Raw genomic sequence first — 21564 nt, forward strand, 5'->3', positions numbered from 1 at the left:
GATGATAAAATAATATTTTGGATCAGAGATTTCATGAGACTCATAATCAACCAAGGATGTTAAAGTCTTCCAGAGGCCCCTGTTACTTTTTGGGTTTTCACTCTGGATATTTTTCACTGGTTCAGCACCTCAGAACACTCACGTAGACAAGCCCTCACTATAACCTGAAGAATGCCTTTACGTGCCCAATATCTAGGTGCTCTAAAGTGAGCCCAGGGATCAAACAGAAAATCCTGGTTACTGATTTTTGGCTCACTGGTTATATCATATGCTCTCAGGTGATCTTCCTAGACTTTGGAAGGTGGTAGAATAAACACTTCACTGGACTATTATAGTCTATAAGCTTCCAAACAGATTTAAACAGTAAATGGTTAAGTGAGCAGGAGCAATGAATTTTAGTAATTACAGGCTTAACTATCCTGCCTTGAAAGCCAGAAAATAACAAACAATCGTGCCCACTGTACTAAACTGAAATATGAACTAGATCTGGCATAAGGTCTATGAATATTACCTTTACATGGCAGTCTGCTGCTGATATCTGCAGAGTCTTCCACATCTCTTTCGCTCTTTCTCTTTCTCTCACTTTTTCTGATGGTTTTAGATGGACTGTTCATTTGGCATAAGATGGACTGAGAAATACTTTTCAAAATTTGATGGGGATTAAAGAATTTAAACTCTCTTTGAGGTCAAAGTCTCTTAAACTGAAAAAGAGCTGCCAATCAAACATATATATAGACAAAACCCACAAAGCCTTGCATTTGAATGGAATCACTTGCCCTCCCCTCTCGTTTGGATACTTGGCCAGACATAACAGGCGGATCTTCAGGATGCATGCTTCCAGTGCGGAGTCCTGCCCAACAGAAGTGCACATCAGAAAATCAGGGACATGCTTCCTACAATTTTTCATCCATTTAAATTTTAATAGATGGAAAGTTCTGGCCAGTGCCTGCAATTTTCTATTATGCTGTACTGGGGGGGTGAAGCTCCAGTGGAGTGCATTGAGAACATTGGTCTTCACGCCTACATTCAGGGGCCATTGTGTATCAAAACAAGTCTGGTCATTTTCTGTGAATGAACCTGGTTTCTAATTGTGTATGTACCATGACAGAAAGAAGCCTGTACCATGATACACCGTAGACAAAAATTCTTGATTTTTGCCACAGTCACTGTGAGAATCATTGGGGGGTAATTTTTAATTTCACTGCCTGAGCAGTAACGTAGTGAAGGGGATCGCCCAGCTATTGTAGAACCCCCCACACACCGATTTTCATCCCATTGATTTCACCCAGGTGGCAAAGTTTAAAATTACCCCCATTGTGACTTTGCAGGTTAGAGAAAAGAAAGACCATTGACATGAACTAAGTGTTGTCAAATTATCAGGACTATTTTAAATTATATATCCCTGTAATTGAAGTTATGTAGTTTAAACACACGGTGAAGGAAGCACTGATTGTAGAAACTTCACTGCATTCCCATCAGTGTCCTCAACCAAGCCTGATATTGGGGCGAACAAATTATTAACATTGCAAGCTGTGTGCAAAATCTGACTTCAAAGAACTGCTCAGGATTATTCACATTGATGAAAATGTTTCTATGGAGTGATCTTTAAAGCTCATTCTGTTGTATGCTACTTTTATCACTTTCTTCCTGCAAAAAAATCATTAAAGGAATTCCATTTGATATCTTTCTTGAATTACCAAAATCGCTGGTGGATGATGATAACCTTTACACACTTATCCAATCCTCTGAATAATGTAAACATGTTTGATTCTAAGGAAAACCTATTAGAAGAAAAAGAAGTTCATTTTGCAGGTGGTTTTTGAGACCTAAGAAAACCCATCATGGCGATGAAATGCCACAGTAATTGAAATGGGCAGAATCACACCGTGAGGAGGCATATGCATGGATATTTTGTGAAGAATCTAAATCCCAGTAGGGTTATAGATAAGATAGATTTTTGGACACAAGGGGAATCCAGGGATATGGGGATTGGGCAAGAAAGTGGAGTTGAGGCCAAAGATCAGCCAAGATCTTATTGAATGGCGGAGCAGACTTGAGGGGCCTTTTGGCCTACTCCTGCTCCTATTTCTTATGTTATCCTATGAAGCACTGACTCAAATCTGATAGCATGTACCCAAATTATTGCATCTGATTGGATTAGTTAAATTTCTCTTTAAGACTGGTGCGCACGGAAAATAATTGCTTCAATACTGTAGACCCTGCTGCCAAAAATGTTGGTCAAGACATATCAGTGGTCATGCCAAGAATCCATATTCTCTATGGAAGTGGCTATTTAGTAGAGTGAGAATAAGAAAATGGATGGAGACAGTGACTCATTATTTAAATCTGTTGAAAGTGTGTCTAATATCTCCATTATGCAACCAAAGCACATGTATAGCTTGTCACTTCTGTATGGTAGAGGAGTCATGTTATCTTTGAATGACCTTTGATATGAATTATTACTTTAAAAGTCTTACAGATCCCTTTGATAGACATTTTTTCACAACACCTGAAGAAATTTAACAGTGGCAGGTGGTGAGCGAACCAACACGAGGGAAAAACCTCCTTGACCTCGTCCTCATCAATCCACCTGTCGCAGATGCATCTGTCCATGACAGTATTGGTAGGAGTGACCACCGCACAGTCCTCATGGAGACGAAGTCCCGTCTTCGCACTGAGGACCCCATCCAACGTGTTGTGTGGCACTCTCACCGTGCTAAATGGGATCGATTCAGAACAGATCTAGCAGCTCAAAACTGGGCATCCATGAGGCGCTGTGGGCCATCAGCAGCAGCAGAATTGTATTCCAGCACAAAATGTAAACTCATGGCCCGGCATATTCCTCACTCTACCATTACCAACAAGCCAGGGGATCAACTCTGGTTCAATGAGGAGTGTAAAAGAGCATGCCAGGAGCAGCACCAGGCCTACCTAAAAATGAGGTACCAACCTGCTGAAGCTACAACTCAGGACTACATGCATGCTAAAGAACGGAAGCAACACGCTATAGACAGAGCTAAGCGATTCCACAACCAACGGATCAGATCAAAGCTCTGCAGTCCTGCCACATCCAGTTGTGAATGGTGGTGGACAATTAAACAACTAACGTGAGGAGGAGGCTCTGTAAACATCCCCATCCTCAATGATGGCGGAGTCCAGCACGTGAGTGCAAAAGACAAGGCTGAAGCGTTTGCAACCATCTTCAGCCAGAAGTGCCGAGTGGATGATCCATCTCGGCCTCCTCCCGATATCCCCACCATCACAGAAGCCAGTCTTCAGCCAATTCGATTCACTCCACATGATATCAAGAAATGGCTGAGTGCACTGGATACAGCAAAGGCTATGGGCCCCGACAACATCCTGGCTGTAGTGCTGAAGACTTGTGCTCCAGAACTAGCCGGCGCCTCTAGCCAAACTGTTCCAGTACAGCTACAACACTGGCATCTACCCGACAATGTGGAAAATTGCCCAGATATGTCCTTTCCACAAAAAGCAGGACAAATCCAATGCGGCCAATTACCGCCCCATCAGTCTACTCTCGATCATCAGCCAAGTGATGGAAGGTGTCGTCGACAGTGCAATCAAGCGGCATTTACCTGCTCACCGATGCTCAGTTTGGGTTCCACCAGGACCACTCGGCTCCAGACCTCATTACAGCCTTGGTCCAAACATGGATAAAAGAGCTGAATTCCAGAGGTGAGGTGAAAGTGACTGCCCTTGACATCAAGGCAGCATTTGACCGAGTGTGGCACCAAGGAGCCCGAGTAAAATTGAAGTCAATTGGAATCAGGCGTAAAACTCTCCAGTGGCTGGAGTCATACCTCGCAGAAAGGAAGATGGTAGTGGTTGTTGGAGGCCAATCATCTCAGCCCCAGGACATTGCTGCAGGAGTTCCTCAGGGCAGTGCCCTAGGCCCAACCATCTTCAGCTGCTTCATCAATGACCTTCCCTCCATCATAAGGTCAGAAATGGGGATGTTCACTGATGATTGCACAGTGTTCAGTTCCATTCGCAACCCCTCAGATAATGAAGCAGTCCGTGCCCACATGCAGCAAGACCTGGACAACATCCAGGCTTGGGCTCATAAGTGGCAAGTAACATTCACGCCAGAGAAGTGCCAGGCAATGACCATCTCCAACAAGAGATAATCTAACCACCTCCCCTTGACATTCAACGGCATTACCATCGCCGAATCCCCCACCATCAACATCCAGGAGGTCACCATTGACCAGAAACTTAACTGGACCAGCCATATAAATACTGTGGCTAAAAGAGCAGGTCAGAGGCTGGGTATTCTGTGGCGAGTGACTCACCTCCTGAGTCCAAAGCCTTTCCACCATCTACAAGGCACAAGTCAGGAGTGTGATGGAATACTCTCCAATTGACTGGATGAGTGCACTCAAGAAGCTCGACACCATCCAGGACAAAGCAGCCCGCTTGATTGGCACCCCATCCACCACCCTAAACATTCACTCCCTTCACCACCGGCGCACAGTGGCTGCAGTGTGTACCATCCACAGGATGCACTGCAGCAACTCGCCAAGGCTTCTTTGACAGCACCTCCCAAACCCACAACCTCTACCACCTAGAAGGACAATGGCAGCAGGCGCATGGGAACAACACCACCTGCATATTCCCTCCCAAGTCACACACCATCCCGACTTGGAAGTATATCGCCGTTCCTTCAAAATCGCTGGATCAAAATCCTGGAACTCCCTTCCTAACAGCACTGTTGGAGAACCTTCACCACATGGACTGCAGCGGTTTAAGAAGGTGGCTCACCACCACCTTCTGAAGGGCAATTAAGGATGGGCAATAAATGCTGGCCTTGCCAGCGACGCCCACATCCCATGAACGAATAAATTTTAAAAAAGTTGGGTGTTCAACTGGCTTCATGTCACTCAGCAGTATTTGGAGCTACTTTTACCTGAGGACAACGGATGCTGGCTGACAATGCTCGGTGGGTTTCAAATGTCATGACATAGCTTTTAGTTCCTGTGCTGTACTGGAACTTTGGGCAGTGCCAGTGCAAGGCCAACTGTGCCACTAGATGGGGCAACTGTTACAGAGAAAGCAAAATATGCACAGCTAACTTTGCCTGCGAAAATGAAACTCCCTGAACAGAGAACGGACATATCCTGACCTACAGGCTTTCCTGAACCATGGACAGTTATGTGGTGGCAAATGCTTTTACTTACTGTCCAAATGGAGATTCTGTGAATTCCAACAAACAACATCTTAATTATTGCTGCTGGCAAGTTGACACAAATCAGAAGCCAATTGGAATCATCCAAATCTATTGCTTCATTGAGCAGGAACTCGGCACTTCACATATGCTAATATATTTTAACTAATACTGATGAATATTCTGGTGGTAGAAAAGGAGCAACATGGAGACTTGCACTCACTGAAAAGTTGACCATGTTTTACTGAGGCAGAATTGTTCATTATAGCAAATTGATTTATAGAGCATAAGAATACCTTTTTTGGCTTTTTTGGTTAATGCTACCAACTAAGGAATGGCAAACAGAAATGGACAAAGGAAGTGAGCAAAGTTTTCAAAATTTCACAAAAGTTGCAAATTGTGGGAAATGGTCAAACGAGCTTGAATAGGTAGCAAAAAAACAAGTGGAATACAATAAACAAAGATCCAAAGCACACCACCTTGAGGCACTGATAAAGCATTTGGTTGGCATTGACGTTAAGGAGTTCCAGCTGCTCCAGGAGCGAGAAAGTAGTTCCCCAGTCTCATTAGTCTGGTAAGGCTGATGTACAATTATTTTTCTTTTGAAATAATCACCTTGTGCAGTAAAAGTAACTTGAATGTGCCGTATCAGCATTGTACTTTGTAAAGTCATTAGTTCACATGAATAAAATCGTGTATCAATATTGGTCTGATGTACAGGAAATTGTATCTCTCTGGAAACTGTTCCAGTCGTTTTGTATTTCCATTAACTTGAACAATGTTCTCCTTGCTTCCACAGGTGAGTTATCTTCGTCCAGGCTATAACCATCTCAGGGGAAGAAAGTGAAGAGGAATGGGGGGTGCTAAATGTTCAATGAGAGGAAAACCAATGTCAGAAACAAAAGACATACTGACCATCCATGTCCTGTTGTTGAATGGGGGGGGGGAGAGGGGGATGACCCTTCATCACAACCACCTTCTCTAGAGTACAAGCCAGAGACTATTAGTAGACATGTCAGCCCCAAGAGACTGATGCAGGTCTCTCCACACTTCCAATAGTGTGTTGGAGTAGGGCAGACCCAATAAATAAGGCCACTCATAATGCTTATGCCTTTTATATAAACAAATAACATCCAGATGGACACTAACATTGCCACATTGCATAATACTGTGCCATTGGATTGGGTGTAGAAAGTGGGACAGATTGGCTCTCTAGACAACTACTCGTCACTCTGGTATGAAACTTGGAGTCCTGCTTTGTGTTTCTCCAAGATGTTGCTGTTCAGAGCTCTTTCTCAAGTTACCTGAAGGATCCGTGCGGATCCCGGGATCAGCATCCAGTACTCTAATGGCTGACGTAGTCCGATTCCAGTGTGCCACCCTGTGGAGGATCCTTCCGGCATCCAATTCACCCACAGTTCATCAGTCAGTATTTTGTTCATCTGTGAATAGAACCATCTCAAGTAATTTTGGTACACAAAAATGTCTCACACATTGATACAACAATATTGGAGTAAATACAGCAATCCTGCTGTTCCAGCAGGGAGCCATGCTTGAAGGGAGAATCAAGGATGCAATGTTACAGCCCTGTCTGAGACCCATGCTTCCTTTTGAGTGCAGCCTCCCTGCAGGGAGCACAGGATCACTGAATTTACCCCAACTGTTTCTTTAATGTGGCACAAGTTGTTCCAGCAGTGGACAGGATTGCTGTGACAGTACAGACATTTCAGAAAGATAGCTGTAATTTTTTTAAGTTTATACACACTAGCAGATCTCCCAGGACATTGCTTATTGTGATGTCAGTGCTGTTTTATCCCATGCAAAATACAATATATTATAAGGGTCACTGATTTACAGTGATTAAATAAGTCAAATAACATTTTTATTACAGAGTATTGTAGGAGTGTTATAAATCAGTGACATTTGATTACTATTAAGTATCCATTTAACTATGTAATTAATGTTATCTCTTACCTTTTTGTAATGCCCAGGATACAGAAATAGGTGGCAGGGAAGATGTTGCTGGTAGATAGGAGGTAGGTTGTAAGAAACTAGCTGCAGCAGTACTAGGAAGTGTGGGAGGCTGTGTGCTTTAGCAGTGTTGTGAAGGTGGTCCAGGGATCTGGGAGCATTGGAAGTGGGGGCCATGCGGTATGGTAGCACTAGTGGGGGTTCCAAGAGTCTGGGAGATTCTGGAGAGGAGTTGCGGTATGTGAGAGTTCAGGGTGGGGTGATTGTGGTGTGTAGGAGCACTAGGAAAGGGATAGCAATGGTGAAATTCCTGGAGTGGTGAAGGAGTTCTGGGGTGTAGGAGCACGAAGAGGGACGTGCTGGGCATGGAATGCTGAGAAGATGGACTTGTAGTGTGTCAATTCTAGGATGGCGGTGGCAGGGTGTGAGATCATGTGATTGGGGGGACGCATTCGGGCTGACAGCAATGGGTAAGGGGTTTGAAGGGTGCTGCTGGCAAACGTGCGGCAATAGGATTTTCTCGGGCAAGCCCTGACGTTGGGAAGTGAGAGGAATTGTATAGGTGGCAAGCGGAAACTGCGAGTGGGAAGGGGAAAGGTACAGGCACTGGGAGCTGGGGAGAGGGGGATAAAAGAAAATGAATTTCCTTTATTTCGCAGAAGTGTAGAAGAATAATTCCGTAACAGTAACCTGGGGAAACAGTTAGTGCTGAGGATAATTTTTTAATATAATTTGGAGATGCAGTTGGCAGATCTCAAAGATAAGTTAGCAATAGGACCCCCTACCATAGAGATCAAGCTTGGAAGACTCAATCAGAGCTAAGCAAGATGAAGAGACAAAAAAGTATGACACTCAGGGCAGGAAAAGCATGATGAAAATTGACATGACAGTAAAGTTTAGTAGGATGTACATGTGACACTTAAAGGAAGTGTGCACATACTCAAGACTTAATATATTACTGGCAGATTTCCCGTTTTATTAAAACAGGAGCTTTTCAACAAAGTGTGATGAGCAAAGTATTAAAGGAAGTAAATGTTACACTTACACAAGTGCACACTTTACACAAGCATTTTAACATATTAGCAGATCTTGATGGCACGAGCTGGAGATAAATTATTTTATTACATTAAGGGCATTTATCCATGAGCTCTCATCCTCAACCATAATTGAGGTATATGAGTGTAAGGTGCAAGGCTGAGGTGTTTTGAAGTGTCTTCAGCCAAAAGTGACAAGTTGACAATCCTACTCAGCTTCCTCCCACCATTATAGATGTTAGGGTCCAGCCAATTTGGTTCATTTCAAATGACAGTAAGAAGCAGATGAGTGCACTGGACATAGCAAAGGCTATGGGCCCTGACAACATCCCCGGGTTAGTGCTGAAGACATGTGCAACGGAACTAGCCACACCACTAGTCAAGCTGTTCCAGTACAGTTATGTCACTAGCATCTGCCCAACATTGTGGAAGATTGCCCATGTATGTCCCTTCCACAAAAAACAAAATAAATCTATCCTGGACAATTAATGCTCTATCAACCTCTTCCCAATCATTGTTAAAGTGATGGAAGGAGTCATCAGTAATGCCATCATGTGGCACCTACGCACCAAATACCTGCTCACTGACGCTCAGTACTCATTCTGCCAGGAAACACACAGACCTCATCACAACCCTGATCCAGAGAAGGATGGAAGAGCTGAATGCCCTCAACAGCAAGGCAGCATTTGATCAAGAATGGCACCAAGAAGCCCAAGCAAAACTGAGATCAGTGGGGGTCAAAGGAGAAAATTATCTAGTAGCTGAAGTCATAGGTGACACAAAGTAAGATGGGCATGGTTTTTGGAGGCCAACCCCAGGACATTGCTGCAGAAGTTGCTCAGGGAAGCATCCTTGGCCCAACCATCTTCAGTTGTTTCATCAATGACCTTTATCAAAATGTCAGGATTGGGGCTAGCCACTGATGATTCTGCAGTGTTTGGCTCCATTCACAACTCCTACGATAATGAAGCAGCCCATACCAGCCTACAACAGGACCTGGATAATATCCAGGCTTGACTGACAAGTGGCAGATAACATAAGTTCCAGGTAATGACAAATTTGAACAGAGAGAACATGGCCATTTCCCCCTGAACACCATCACCTAGTAACCCACCATTAATATCTTGGTGATCACCATTTACCAGAAGCTGAACAGGACCAGCCATAAAATCACCATAGATACAACAGCAAAGTAGAGGCCGGGTACTCTGAAATCAGTAGCTTACCTTCTTATCCCTTAAAGCCTTTTCATCATCTATAAGGATCAAGCCAGGAATGTGATTGGAATACTCACCACTTGTTTGGATGGGTGCAGCTGCAAATACACTCCAAACTCAATGCCATCCAGGATAGAGCAGTTCATTTGCTCAGTGCCCCTGCCACCGGACTCAATATCCACCTCGTTACCACCAGCGTACTATGGTTGCGGTATGTACGATCTATAGGATGAACTGCAGCAACTTACCAAGATTACTTCGACAAGACTTCCCTCCCCTGTGATCTCTACCACTGAGAAGGACAACAGTAGTAAGGCCATAAGAACACTATCACCACAAGGACTGCAGTGGTTCAAAGATAAGAGCAACCACTACCTTCTCAGGGCAATTAGTGATGGGGAAAAAAGTCTATAAAATGTAGGTGAAGATAAATAGAGTTTCTCTTTGCCTAAGAGTCTTTCAAAATGTAATTCATTTGTTTTTTTCTATTTTGGAAAGAAAAGAAACTCAAATTAGGATGAGGAAACACACTCTCCTGTCTCATTTCTATTGGTCTAGGGAAATTATGCACATTGCACATAGACAGATCTCAGGACCTGCCTTCAGCTATCAGAATCACAGCTCTGGGTAAAAATATCAAGGCCAAAGCCAGGCTTTTGGGTGAGCCTGGGGCTTTCATGTAAAAAATTTGATAAAGGTATTAAAGCACACAAACGACAACCCACTGCCTAAATATAATTAATGTTATTGTGCAACATAGAATTTTTTGATGTTTTTATTTTATTTGAAATCTTTGGATATTGGAAATTTCAGCGACAGAGAAAATATCGTGGATGAAAATCTTTTCACAAAGCATTTTGACTGATTCAATTGGTTTACCTTTTTATTTTTGTTTTATTATTGGTAGGTTCTCCTGACTGTTTGTTTTTAAATGTGCTTAGTAGTTTCTCATTGGGCGGTTTTCTAGCTTTTGATTTGTACATTCCCTACCTCTTTACTTCTGATTTGCTGCAGTTTTATTTTGAGCCAATCAACAAGGTGCTATGACAAAAATGTGAAGGGAAAGTATGATGGCAAAGGTGTGGAACAGGAAATGACCGTAAGAAACAGAAAGTTTAAGCTACAGCAAGACTTTTAATTCACTGTAGATAGATTATTCAGATTATACTGGTGATAATTATGTTGACATGTATGTTAGTTTTGCAATACAAAATGAATTTCTCTTTATCTTTTAATAGGTGCACCAGCACATGTACTTCAGGAGGCTGGAGTTAAACTGATTCCTTTAGAAACATGTCAACAGAGCAATTGGTACGGCCACCATGTAACTAATAAAATGATCTGTGCAGGTTTTGCAGGTGGAGGCATTGATGCCTGTCAGGTAAAACACAATGTCCTTGTTTGATAAGTATAGAATACCTCTTTATCAGACGACTAGAGCTAAATTCACAGATTTTGTTTTTATTAGCTCCCCCCATCCCCTACTGGCAATTTATGAGAATGAATAAATACGTCGAAACAGGGACGATGCCAAGTTCTTCAATCTGCGAAACTGCTTGCATCCCACATTTTGCAGCATTGGTGAAACGGTATAAACAAGCAGTGCATTCCGTTTTTCTCCTGCAAGCACACTACCAAGACCGCAGCTGTAATATTGGAGAATGTTTCTGCTTCTGCACTCCTAGCACAGAGCAGCACGTATCAGGAAGGCATATTGGAACACTGGATGTGGAGGATTGTGCATAGATTATGCAGCCTGCTCGATTTCCATCCGCAGAAGTGTCTGTGGGATCAGCATCAAAATGTTTACACATTTTAGCTGACACACTAGCTCTGATTCTCACGTGGAAAATTATACCATCTCTGAGTAAAGGAACGGGAGTACGTAGCCCATAAAGCTCAAAAACAATTAATCGTATATACCCCTCATCCGATGGAGCCCTCCGCACTCTTTGTGTCATGTGCTTTTCTTTTCAAATTCACTACAGATCAAGCTTTCTGGGCAAGCATTTCCTGTGGCAGTAGCCTATTCAAATTAGAATGGTGGGGGAGGGGGGGCCTAATGCATTATTAGACATGATTCACTCTCTACACGAGCTGGCACCGCAGGTTCACCAGTACCATGAGCTGTTACACCCTATTTTTTGAATGTCTCACAAAATTGTGGCTTATGCATTATCCCGAGCTGGTCCTCACATTCTGCTGCAGATGGTAGTTATGAGGAGCTGCTTCCGCACTTGTCTCCGTTCTTCCTCTGCTATCTGACAGCTTAGGTCTCATTTCTAGGCCCCTTTCAGGCTTTTTGTGTTATTTTTTAAGTCAGGCAACAAATATTGAGCATAGTTTGGAAATGTGTTAGCATGGGTCTGTTGAGAGGTGGAAGAAATGTTCTTTTGGGGGGTGGGGTGGAGGGTGGGGTTGGCTCACAGAACTTTTGCAGTGTAGCTGGGTCCTAGAGGAAGTGTTTAATTTGGAGATAGGAATGTTGGATCATGATGGGGGAGCAGAATTAATCCAGCAACTTTTGGAAGGGGATCAGTCCAGGACTTGGCCCAGTCTAGTGAAGCCTTTCTCATGCCAGGTTTGGAATTTGCCCACAGTGAATACACTTGTGAGTTCACCATTGCATCATGTTGGGTTAATAGGTCTGTAATATTTTCACAGAGATATAGACATCTTTCCAGGCTGATGGTATTGCTGCTATTCTTGGGTATTTATAATCCTCTACTGGCCTTCCCAGGCAGTCTAGGAAGCACATGCTGTATGCGTAGACTGTTTTGGAAGAAGTGGTCTCTGAACCCAGCCATGGGTCATATGAGCAAGCTAGGTTCCAGGCCAAAATTTACAGAATTGGGCCACCTCAGTAGTAATGCTTGAGATTGGGAAGGGTATGCCCTCCTTTATGTTTGGGGACCTGGAAGTGTTTGATGTGAATTTGTGGTTTCTTGCCTGTCCACAAAAATCTGGAGATGCATCTGTTGAGGTTTTGGATTTGCTGAGCTGGGACCCTGAATGGAAGTATCTGCAATAGATGAAGGAGGTGAGGGAGTATGTTTATTTTTATGGAACTTCCTTTTCCCAGGAAGGATATTTCAGGTTATTCTCCATGCCCAGGTTAGAATATATGCTGCCCAGGATAGAGAGAAGTTACCTTTGTACAGGTTGGAAAGTTAGCAGTTATGGCTAGCCTTAAATATTTGAAGCCAACTGTTGACCCCACAAAGTGGTAAGACTCATGAATGTCGTGAGGATATCCTGCTCTCTAATTAGAATAGTTAAGATTGTATTCTGAGAGCAAGTAAAACTCTTTGATCTTTTGGAATAAGTTGGCTTGTGCTTTGGGGGAGTTAGTTACATAGAGTAGGATGTCATTACCACACGATGTTTTGTGTTCAGCTTGTCCAGCCTGTACTCTATGGTGTCTTAAGTTACTCTGAGGCTTGCTGTCAAGGGTTGTTTGTCAAGGGCAAAGAGGAGTGAGGCATAAGAATCATCGTGTCTGGTCCCTCATCGCAGGGGAAGTTGGGAGCTGAGAATATTGATTCATATAGTGGATCTGGAGTTCAAGTTTAAAATTTTAATCCACTTCCAGGATGTGTCAATGGAGGTCAGTGCTGGGACAGTAGCAGTAGATTAATGAAGATAAACTGGAGGGTAAATGTGTTGGATCAGAGATGGCTATCAGCCCAAAAATGTAGCGCTTCACAGGTGCAATTATTTCACAAAGAAGTAATTTATTCTGCAGTACATTTTCTGTGGAAGATGTATCATTGACCCATTCTTAGGTCATTACAATGCTCTTGGAATTTTCTGGTTAACTGGCCTGGGCTGTCTGTTCAGCTGGGTGTAGAGTGGACATTTTAGGTTGCTTCCCAATTTCACTGTGACTTCCATATGGAAAGAGAACACAAGGAATGTTGCTGTGGGGAATATGGGGGTATCTACATTTGAGGCCTTTATGTTGAGCATTGTGATCAGCTCCACCATCATTCAACTCTTAACAGGACCATTCTTGCCAGAGATGGTTTTCACTAGGGTAAAAAGGAGGCACTTATTGACCATGTCTCTGCTGTTGGTCGAATAGAAAGCTGAGAGTTTGTATTTTTGTATGTGGGTGGGGGGGAGGTGGAGTGGATGAGATGTATCTTCTGGAGGAATACCACATCTACCTGTCCTTTCTTGAGGTATATCAGGATTTTTTTGTTTAGCTGGGTGGTTGAGTTCCTTAAGATTCAGAGAGATAATGTTGAGTTTAGCCATAGTGGCGGTTGGTTCGGTATATTGTATGCTTGAGAGCATAGTTCTACCTGACAGCGATTTACCTTGTACATTGCCCATCGGTAAGGGCCCAGCTCCCATGGATTGCAGGAGCATCTCTCCAGGAAGTGTCCCTGGCCATTTAGGGTTGCTTGGTTATGCCCACCATTATGAACTTCTATGTCTTAGGTTGTGTTTCCCTTGTGGTCCACCACAGTGTTCTTGCATGTGTAGCATTATGCTTAGTTGTTCCTTGGTACTGTATTCCCTAAAAGCTGAACAACAGAGCAGAGTTGGCCTTCACATGGTTCCCACCCATGTGCTCGGTTTTATACAACTGTATAGTTGCCGTGGGCACAGGTTCACAAGAAGATTTACCATAAGACCATAAGATTTAGGAGCAGGATTAGGCCATTTGGCCCTTCGAGCCTGCTCTGCCATTTAATGAGATCATGGCTGATCTGATTTTTACCTCAACTCCACTTTCCCGCCTTTTCCCCATATCCTTTGACTCCATTGCTGATCAAAAATTTGTCCAACTCAGCCTTGAATGTATTCAATGACTCAGCCTCCACAGCTTTTTGGGGTAAAGAATTCCAAAGATTCTCGACCCTCTGGGAGAAGAAATTCCTCCTCATTTCCATCTTGAACAGGTGACCCCTTATTCTGAGACTATGCCCCCTAGTTTTAGATTTCCCCCATGAGGGTAACATCCTCTCAGCATCTACCCTATCGAGTCCCCTCAAAATCTTGTATGTTTCAATAAGATCTCCTCTCATTCTTCTAAACCTCAACGAGTATAGACCCAACCTATTCAATCTTTCCTCATAAGACAACCCTTCCATACCCGGAATCAACCTAATGAACCTTCTCTGAACTGCCTCCAATGCAAGTATATCCTTCCTTAAATAAGGGCACCAGAACTGTACGCAGTACTCCAGGTGTGGTCTCACCAGCACCCTGTACAGTTGTAGGATGACTTCCTTCCTTTAAACTCCATCCCCCTAGAGATAAAGGCCAATATTCTGTTTGCCTTCCGGATTACCTGCTGCACCTGAATGTTGACTTTTTGTGTTTCATGCACAAGGACACCCAGATACCTCTGTACCGCAGCATTTTGTAGCATTTCTCCATTCAAATAATATTTTGCTTTTTTATTTTTCCTCCCAAAGTGGATGACTTCACATTTTCCCACATTATATTCCATCTGCCAAATTTTTGCCCATTCGCTTAACCTGTCAATATCCCTTTGCAGACACACTGTGTCCTCCTTGCAACTTGCTTTTCCACCTATCTTTGTATCATCAGCAAATTTGGCCACAATACACTCTGTTCCTTCATTGATATATATTGTAAATAGTTGAGGCTCCAGCACTGATCCCTGCGGCACCCCACTAGTTACAGATTGCCATTTTGAAAATGACCCTGTTGACCGGAGGTCACCGGTTACGATTATTGGCTTAGTACAAAGAGGAGATGAATCAATTCTCTCTTAATTCTCAATTCGCTTTATTAATGTTGTTAGATCATGTACATACCGCTTATACGTCTGGTTAGATATAGGCATGCAGTTTACAGCAGGTTATACAGTTTTATACCCAAACTAGGATTTAAACGCACACCCACTAGGTTTCTCTGACACTCCCTGAGTGGTCACAGAATAGAAAGGATATTATATTACCCGGAAAGGAGAGCTGACGCTGGCCAGGCGTTTTGTTCTCTCTCCCTACGTAGTCTCTACGTCCCTGACGTAGGGTCTTCCACTTTCGCGATGGTTAGTCTCCGGAGTTTCGCACACACACTGGCCCCAAGCCTGCAATTCTCCAGTCTTATTTCCAAGTCCTCCTTTTCGAATGGTGTTGTCTTTCTCCTGTTGGCTTAGATTTCCTCGAGTGGTCGGTGTCATCCCCTGATTGGCTCTGTTCCAAGGGGTTAGGTAGCATCACCTCATTACTCCTTTTCTAAATAAGGACTGGTGTCTCATCACAGCCCCTTTGTCTCTTAGAAGCGTAACTAATTCAAACCGGTTCCGGCCAGCTCAGACCAGTGACTGAACTCCAGGTCCCTTCAGTTCAAAAGTTACTTTTGCCTGCGTGTTAGCAATTCGGAATAAACTCAGTAGTTTTCTGCAGCCCCTGGCCAACAACCCTTTTATCCCGACCCTTTGTTTCCTGTTAGTTAGCCAATCCTCTATCCATGCCAGTATATTACACCCAACACCATGAGCTCTTGTGCAGTAACCTTTTATGTGGCACCCTATTGAATGCCTTTTGGAAATCCAAATATACTGCATCCATTGGTTCCCTTTTATCCACCCTGCCCATTACTTCCTCAAAGAACTCTAATAAATTTGTCAGACACGATTTCCCCTTCATAAAATCATGGTGACTCTCTTTGATCGTATTATTAACAGAGCAGAGTTGGCCTTTACATGGTTCCAACCCAGGTGCTCGGTTTTATACAACTGTATAGTTGCCGCGAGCACAAGTTCACAAGAAGATTGGCAGGACTACTGAAACCTGCCATTGATTCCTGCATTTTATAGGGACCTGTGTCCCTTTGCATTAATGTTCAATAGCCAGCAGTTGTTTATTGCCACATATTTACCATATTTTAAGTGATGTTAATTAACTTGTTGGATGAGGCCACAGGAGTTGAACATGTGTGTTGATAGTTTATAAGTGCAATATAATTCACTGTCATCTGTTTGAGTTTGACTTTCATTTGTGGCCTTGCTGGGCTTGTCTGTGAGCACCTGGAGTTGTTCTGGTCAATTTGGGGGTGGTTGTCCTCTCTGTTGACTTCTCAGTCTCAAGGGTTTCAGGGGGTGCCATTCTGGTGTTCAGATAGATGGGTCTTGGTTGCACAGGTGTTGGGATTTTTGCACTCTGCCAACCATGGTAGGGGTGAGGTGGGGATTCCTGTGGACCTTGAAGGAGTCTCACTGACTGTTTTCCTTTCTTTCTCGGGGTGGGAGGGGGGAGACGGGGGTTGTTGCTATGTTGATACAGGGTGAAGAGGTGGTGCAGCCTTCTTGCCTTGTAGAAAGTTGTAGGTTGTCCTGGGATTATTGAAGGCGGGTGGCATATCTCTTCCAGAATTTTGAGCCTGGCAAGGTAGGCCATCCTGCACTTGATGCCTTGGTAGTGGAGGGTCAGCTTGATGTTAGTGATAGCCGTGTGTTTCTGTAGGAGCTCAGGGGACAGGTCTTCTTAGATTGAGATATAGTGGCCCTGGAGTTCTAGTTCACCCTTAGCTGGGGATTTTATTAGTTCCTTTTTCTGAAAATTAAAGATCCGTATGTCAAAAGCCCTAGGGTGGCATGGATCTGCATGAGGGCTAATGTTCTGTGGGTACATTCTAGTGTCAGGTCTAAGGAAATGTTACCTATCTAAATATTTCAGTTACCAATAGAACTGTGAGGATAGGATATCCAACTCAGCAAAAATGCATTGACTGAACGACAGTACTTTTTTTTTAACCCAGCGAAATGTTATGTAAGCACAGTGCCAGATCCATTTACTGGATTTTGTTGATAGACAGTATTGATTAGCTCAAGATTACTTTTGGATGTTGATTTTGTGTCTATTAATTATTCTACATATTTAAGAAAACTAATCAAAATAGATAAAATAAACAGATGTAGGAATACTTGAATTTCTACCCTATTGTACCTTACTCAACAGTGCGCATAAAATGTGTCTGCAAACAGATTATACTTACAGATACTGGTCTGACTTTCTTTTTCCTCAGGGTGATAGCGGTGGACCCCTGTCATGTCAGCTTAAAGATTCAGATCGGTTTTACATAGTTGGAATAGTCAACTGGGGAGAAGGCTGTGCACAGCGTTTTAAGCCCGGTGTTTATGCAAGTACCAGTGCATATGGTGACTGGATTGAACAGAAAACTGGAATATCGATTTCCCAAAGTGGAGATGCCAGTGTACAATATATGAATGACAACAGTGGTGCAGGAGCAGGAAATTCAGCAGAAGATAAACCGCCATTGTCCTCTATCACAGATGAAGGTATAGAGAACAATGAAGCAGCAACACCTGCCTCAATGGTGTGCAGAAACTCACCTGGACGAACAATTCACCTTTTAAATCTACTTATTGTTTTGCTATCGGTATCACTTTTGTACTAGTTATTGTTCCTGAACTAAAAATTTTTTTATAATGAAAATACTTCTCAGAAAGAAACACAAAACCCTTAGTAAAATTGCTGTTGCATCCAATGTGACTTAACCTTTATTAAGGTACATCATATTTCTGCCCTCAACCCCCATTTCAATCTATTATTTGCAGTTTAATTGAGGAAAATTTCACCCCCTTTGAAAAAAGCAATAGAAAAAACAGTAAGAATGAAGTAAAGTTTATCTAAACTAAATTTGTTATTTCCACATTGCTGTGGAAGAATTATCAAATCCAACTACATGGAGAAACTGTTCCCACTAGGACGAGGGTCTGTAACCAGAGGACACAGATTTAAGATAATTGGCAAAAGAACCAGAGGGGAGATGAGAATTTGTTTTACGCAGTGAGTTGTTATGATCTGGAATGCACTGCCTGAAAGGGTGGTGGAAGCAGATTCAATAGTAACTTTCAAAAGGGAACTGGATAAAGACTTGAAAAGGAAAAATTTGCAGGGCTGTGGGGAAAGAGCAGGTGAGTGGGACTAATTGGATAGCTCTTTCAAAGAGCTGGCACAGGCACGATGGGCCGAATGATACTATAATCCTATGGCGACCTATAATGTAAACCTATTTACAAATTTAAACATGTTACAGAAACCTGGAAGGTTTCCTGCTGAGCAGTTTAGCTCCGCCATGGAGAAAGGATTAAATGAGGCAGTCCCCAGATTTGACTAATAGTTCCAGACGCGGTGATGTGGTGTTTTTCAGTGCTGTAAAGCTATGAGTGTTGACCCTGCGGGTCTCTCTGTGGAAGGAGGAAGACTAAGGTTACAGTCTTTCAACTTTTAACATATTTGGAACATCACACTGGGTCTTCTTTGGGACATAAGTAACCAACACAGACAGATGGTACTGGAAGGACCAATGCACTTCCTCTGGGCTACCTGACTTTTATTGTCTGTTACCGGTGATCAGGGATACTATGCTGGTTAATTAACCTGTGGTCATACAGAATGTGGTGGTTAGTCTTCTTGTTTTCTGACCATACCAATATATTGTCAAAGCTCATCTCCCATGCCCCTTTCAGGACACTTTCTCTGAGGCAGAATCAAAGGAGAAACTGGAACTATAGGTGTAGCGTATAAAAGGAGAAGTATCTACCTTGGGCAACAATGAGATCCCTTTAGGTTCGCGACATGTTAGCTGGGATGAATTTAATGTCCATATTTTAAGTTATTCCCCAGTTTCATTCGTTTGGGAGGGGACATTATGATATGCAGTTTACAATGGATTTAGGCGAACATTCTCCAAGAGGTTTGATGGTATAGAGAGGCAACTGCATCTGAGGGCAATGGTGCAGCTGTCAGACCGAGGGGCCTAGAATTTCCTGCGTGTTTGCACCCAGAGACGCGCAATCTGGACACAAATCAAATACGCAGCCTAAAAGATTGTGGAATTTTGGGCATAAGTGATTTACGCACATAAGTACAATACGCCCAAATCTCCTTGACCTTTTACAATCGTCTATCGACCCCTCCACCCGAACGCATCTCCGTCTATAATAATGGCCCCACCCCCAAATCACAGAGCCATACAAGCGAGTTTCCTGCACTTGCGCTGGCTCAGAGACGCTATTCAAATTAAGATCATATTTTCAGCTGCAGCAGGAAGCAAAGTCATTTCTCTGGTGTTTTATTGCAATTTTTACAGCATTTTTAAAAGTTTATCCTCGTTGAAACCGGCATTGTATTTTCTGTTTCTTTGAATGCATTTTTATGGCATAAGTATTTCACATTAAAAATTGAAAATCTTCCCTGATTCATGCTTGGCCTAATGTCCATGACTGATGGTTAAATGAGTTGAAACTTTGATTTTGATACTTAAAGAAGGAATATATTATGTGAGTTCAGCGCTTTTGGGAGTATTCTCATGAAATTTTCAGGAAATTTGAGCATAACTTGACGTTGGTGGAAAGTGGGCATTTTCGAGTCTAACTTCCGGGCACTGAGGAAGTTCCAGGCCAAGGACTCCCATTAGATTCCCTGCAGAATATCTAGACCCTGCACTTCCCCTGGTGAGGAATGGTGGCAATGGTTACTGTTTGGGCAGGACATGTATCTAGAAATCTAGATTTCTAGATACATGTCTAGGTATATGTTCAAGATGTTGTGTACTGGATATTTCAAGAAGTTATGTGATTATGTCATCTATTTGGGCCTGCTTTAGGACTCTAAGTAAATGACTGACTGGTTACGCAAATATGTCTACTGATTTGTTCCTGATCATCAGCTGCTGCCCGACTTCTCCTGTCTGTCCCACAGCAAAGCCTCTCTGCAGGATGAAGTTGTGTTGCTACTTGTTTTCCATGGGGAAATAGATGAATTAAGTGGCCTGAGCAAGTAAAGCATTTGCAACTTGCATAACTGTACACTGCAGATGAGGAGATTTTTGGCAAACATTTCTTGCTTGGAAGGACTCAGTGGCATCAAAATTCAAGTGTAAACAATTTTACAACACCGTTCACCTGAGGAAGGAGGAAGCCTCCGAAAGCTTGTGGAATTTAAAATAAATTTGTTGGACTATAACTTGGTGTTGTAAAATTGTTTACAATTGTCAACCCCAGTCCATCACCGGCATCTCCACATCATCAAAATTCAAGGCAGTGTTTAACTTTACAGCCACCACCAGAACAATCCCTGACATGGAAGTGGTTTCCAGGCCTGAGTTTCAGGAAAGTGTACTGTTCTGTAACAACCTTCTTAGAACATAAGAACATAAGAAATAGGAGCAGGAGTAGGCCAATCGGCCCTTCGAGCCTGCTCCGCCATTCAATAAGATCATGGCTGATCTGATCCTAACCTCAAATCTAAATTCATGTCCAATTTCCTGCCCGCTCCCCGTAACCCCTAATTCCCTTTACTTCTAGGAAACTGTCGATTTCTGTTTTAAATTTATTTAATGATGTAGCTTCCACAGCTTCCTGGGGCAGCAAATTCCACAGACCTACTACCCTCTGAGTGAAGAAGTTTCTCCTCATCTCAGTTTTGAAAGACCAGCCCCTTATTCTAAGATTATGCCCCCGAGTTCTAGTTTCACCCAACCTTGGGAACATCCTCACTGCATCCACCCGATCAAGCCCCTTCACAATCTTATATGTTTCAATAAGATCGCCTCTCATTCTTCTGAACTCCAATGAGTAGAGTCCCAATCTACTCAACCTCTCCTCATATGTCCGCCCCCTCATCCCCGGGATTAACCGAGTGAACCTTCTTTGTACTGCCTCGAGAGCAAGTATGTCTTTTCTTAAGTATGGAGACCAAAACTGTATGCAGTATTCCAGGTGCGGTCTCACCAATACCTTATATAACTGCAGCAATACCTCCCTGTTTTTATATTCTATCCCCCTAGCAATAAAAGCCAACATTCCGTTGGCCTTCTTGATCACCTGCTGCACCTGCATACTAACTTTTTGATCTTCTTGCACTAGGACCCCCAGATCCCTTTGTACTGCAGTACTTTCCAGTTTCTTGCCATTAAGATAATAACTTGCTCTCTGATTTTTCCTGCCAAAGTGCATAACCTCACATTTTCCAATATTGTATTGCATCTGCCAAATCTCCGCCCACTCACCCAGCCTGTCTATATCCCCTTGTAGGTTTTTTATGTCCTCCTCACTCTCTACTTTCCCTCCCATCTTTGTATCATCTGCAAACTTTGATATGTTACACTCGGTCCCCTCCTCCAAATCGTTAATATAGATTGTAAA

The 21564-nt window shown here is 43.0% G+C and overlaps 1 protein-coding gene across 1 annotated transcript in view; it reads left to right on the forward strand.

Moving 5' to 3' along the window:
• LOC137344765 (acrosin-like) overlaps positions 1–17823 on the forward strand; it is a 29126-nt gene extending 11303 nt beyond the window's left edge. The window contains 3 exon segments of the mRNA XM_068007891.1: positions 10646–10788; positions 17418–17786; positions 17788–17823. Of these exon segments, the coding sequence (XP_067863992.1) occupies positions 10646–10788; positions 17418–17786; positions 17788–17823 (548 nt within the window).
• Positions 17824–21564: the final 3741 nt, after the last annotated feature.

The sequence above is a fragment of the Heptranchias perlo genome, chromosome 28 (genome assembly GCF_035084215.1).
Source record: "Heptranchias perlo isolate sHepPer1 chromosome 28, sHepPer1.hap1, whole genome shotgun sequence".
NCBI lineage: Eukaryota > Metazoa > Chordata > Chondrichthyes > Hexanchiformes > Hexanchidae > Heptranchias > Heptranchias perlo.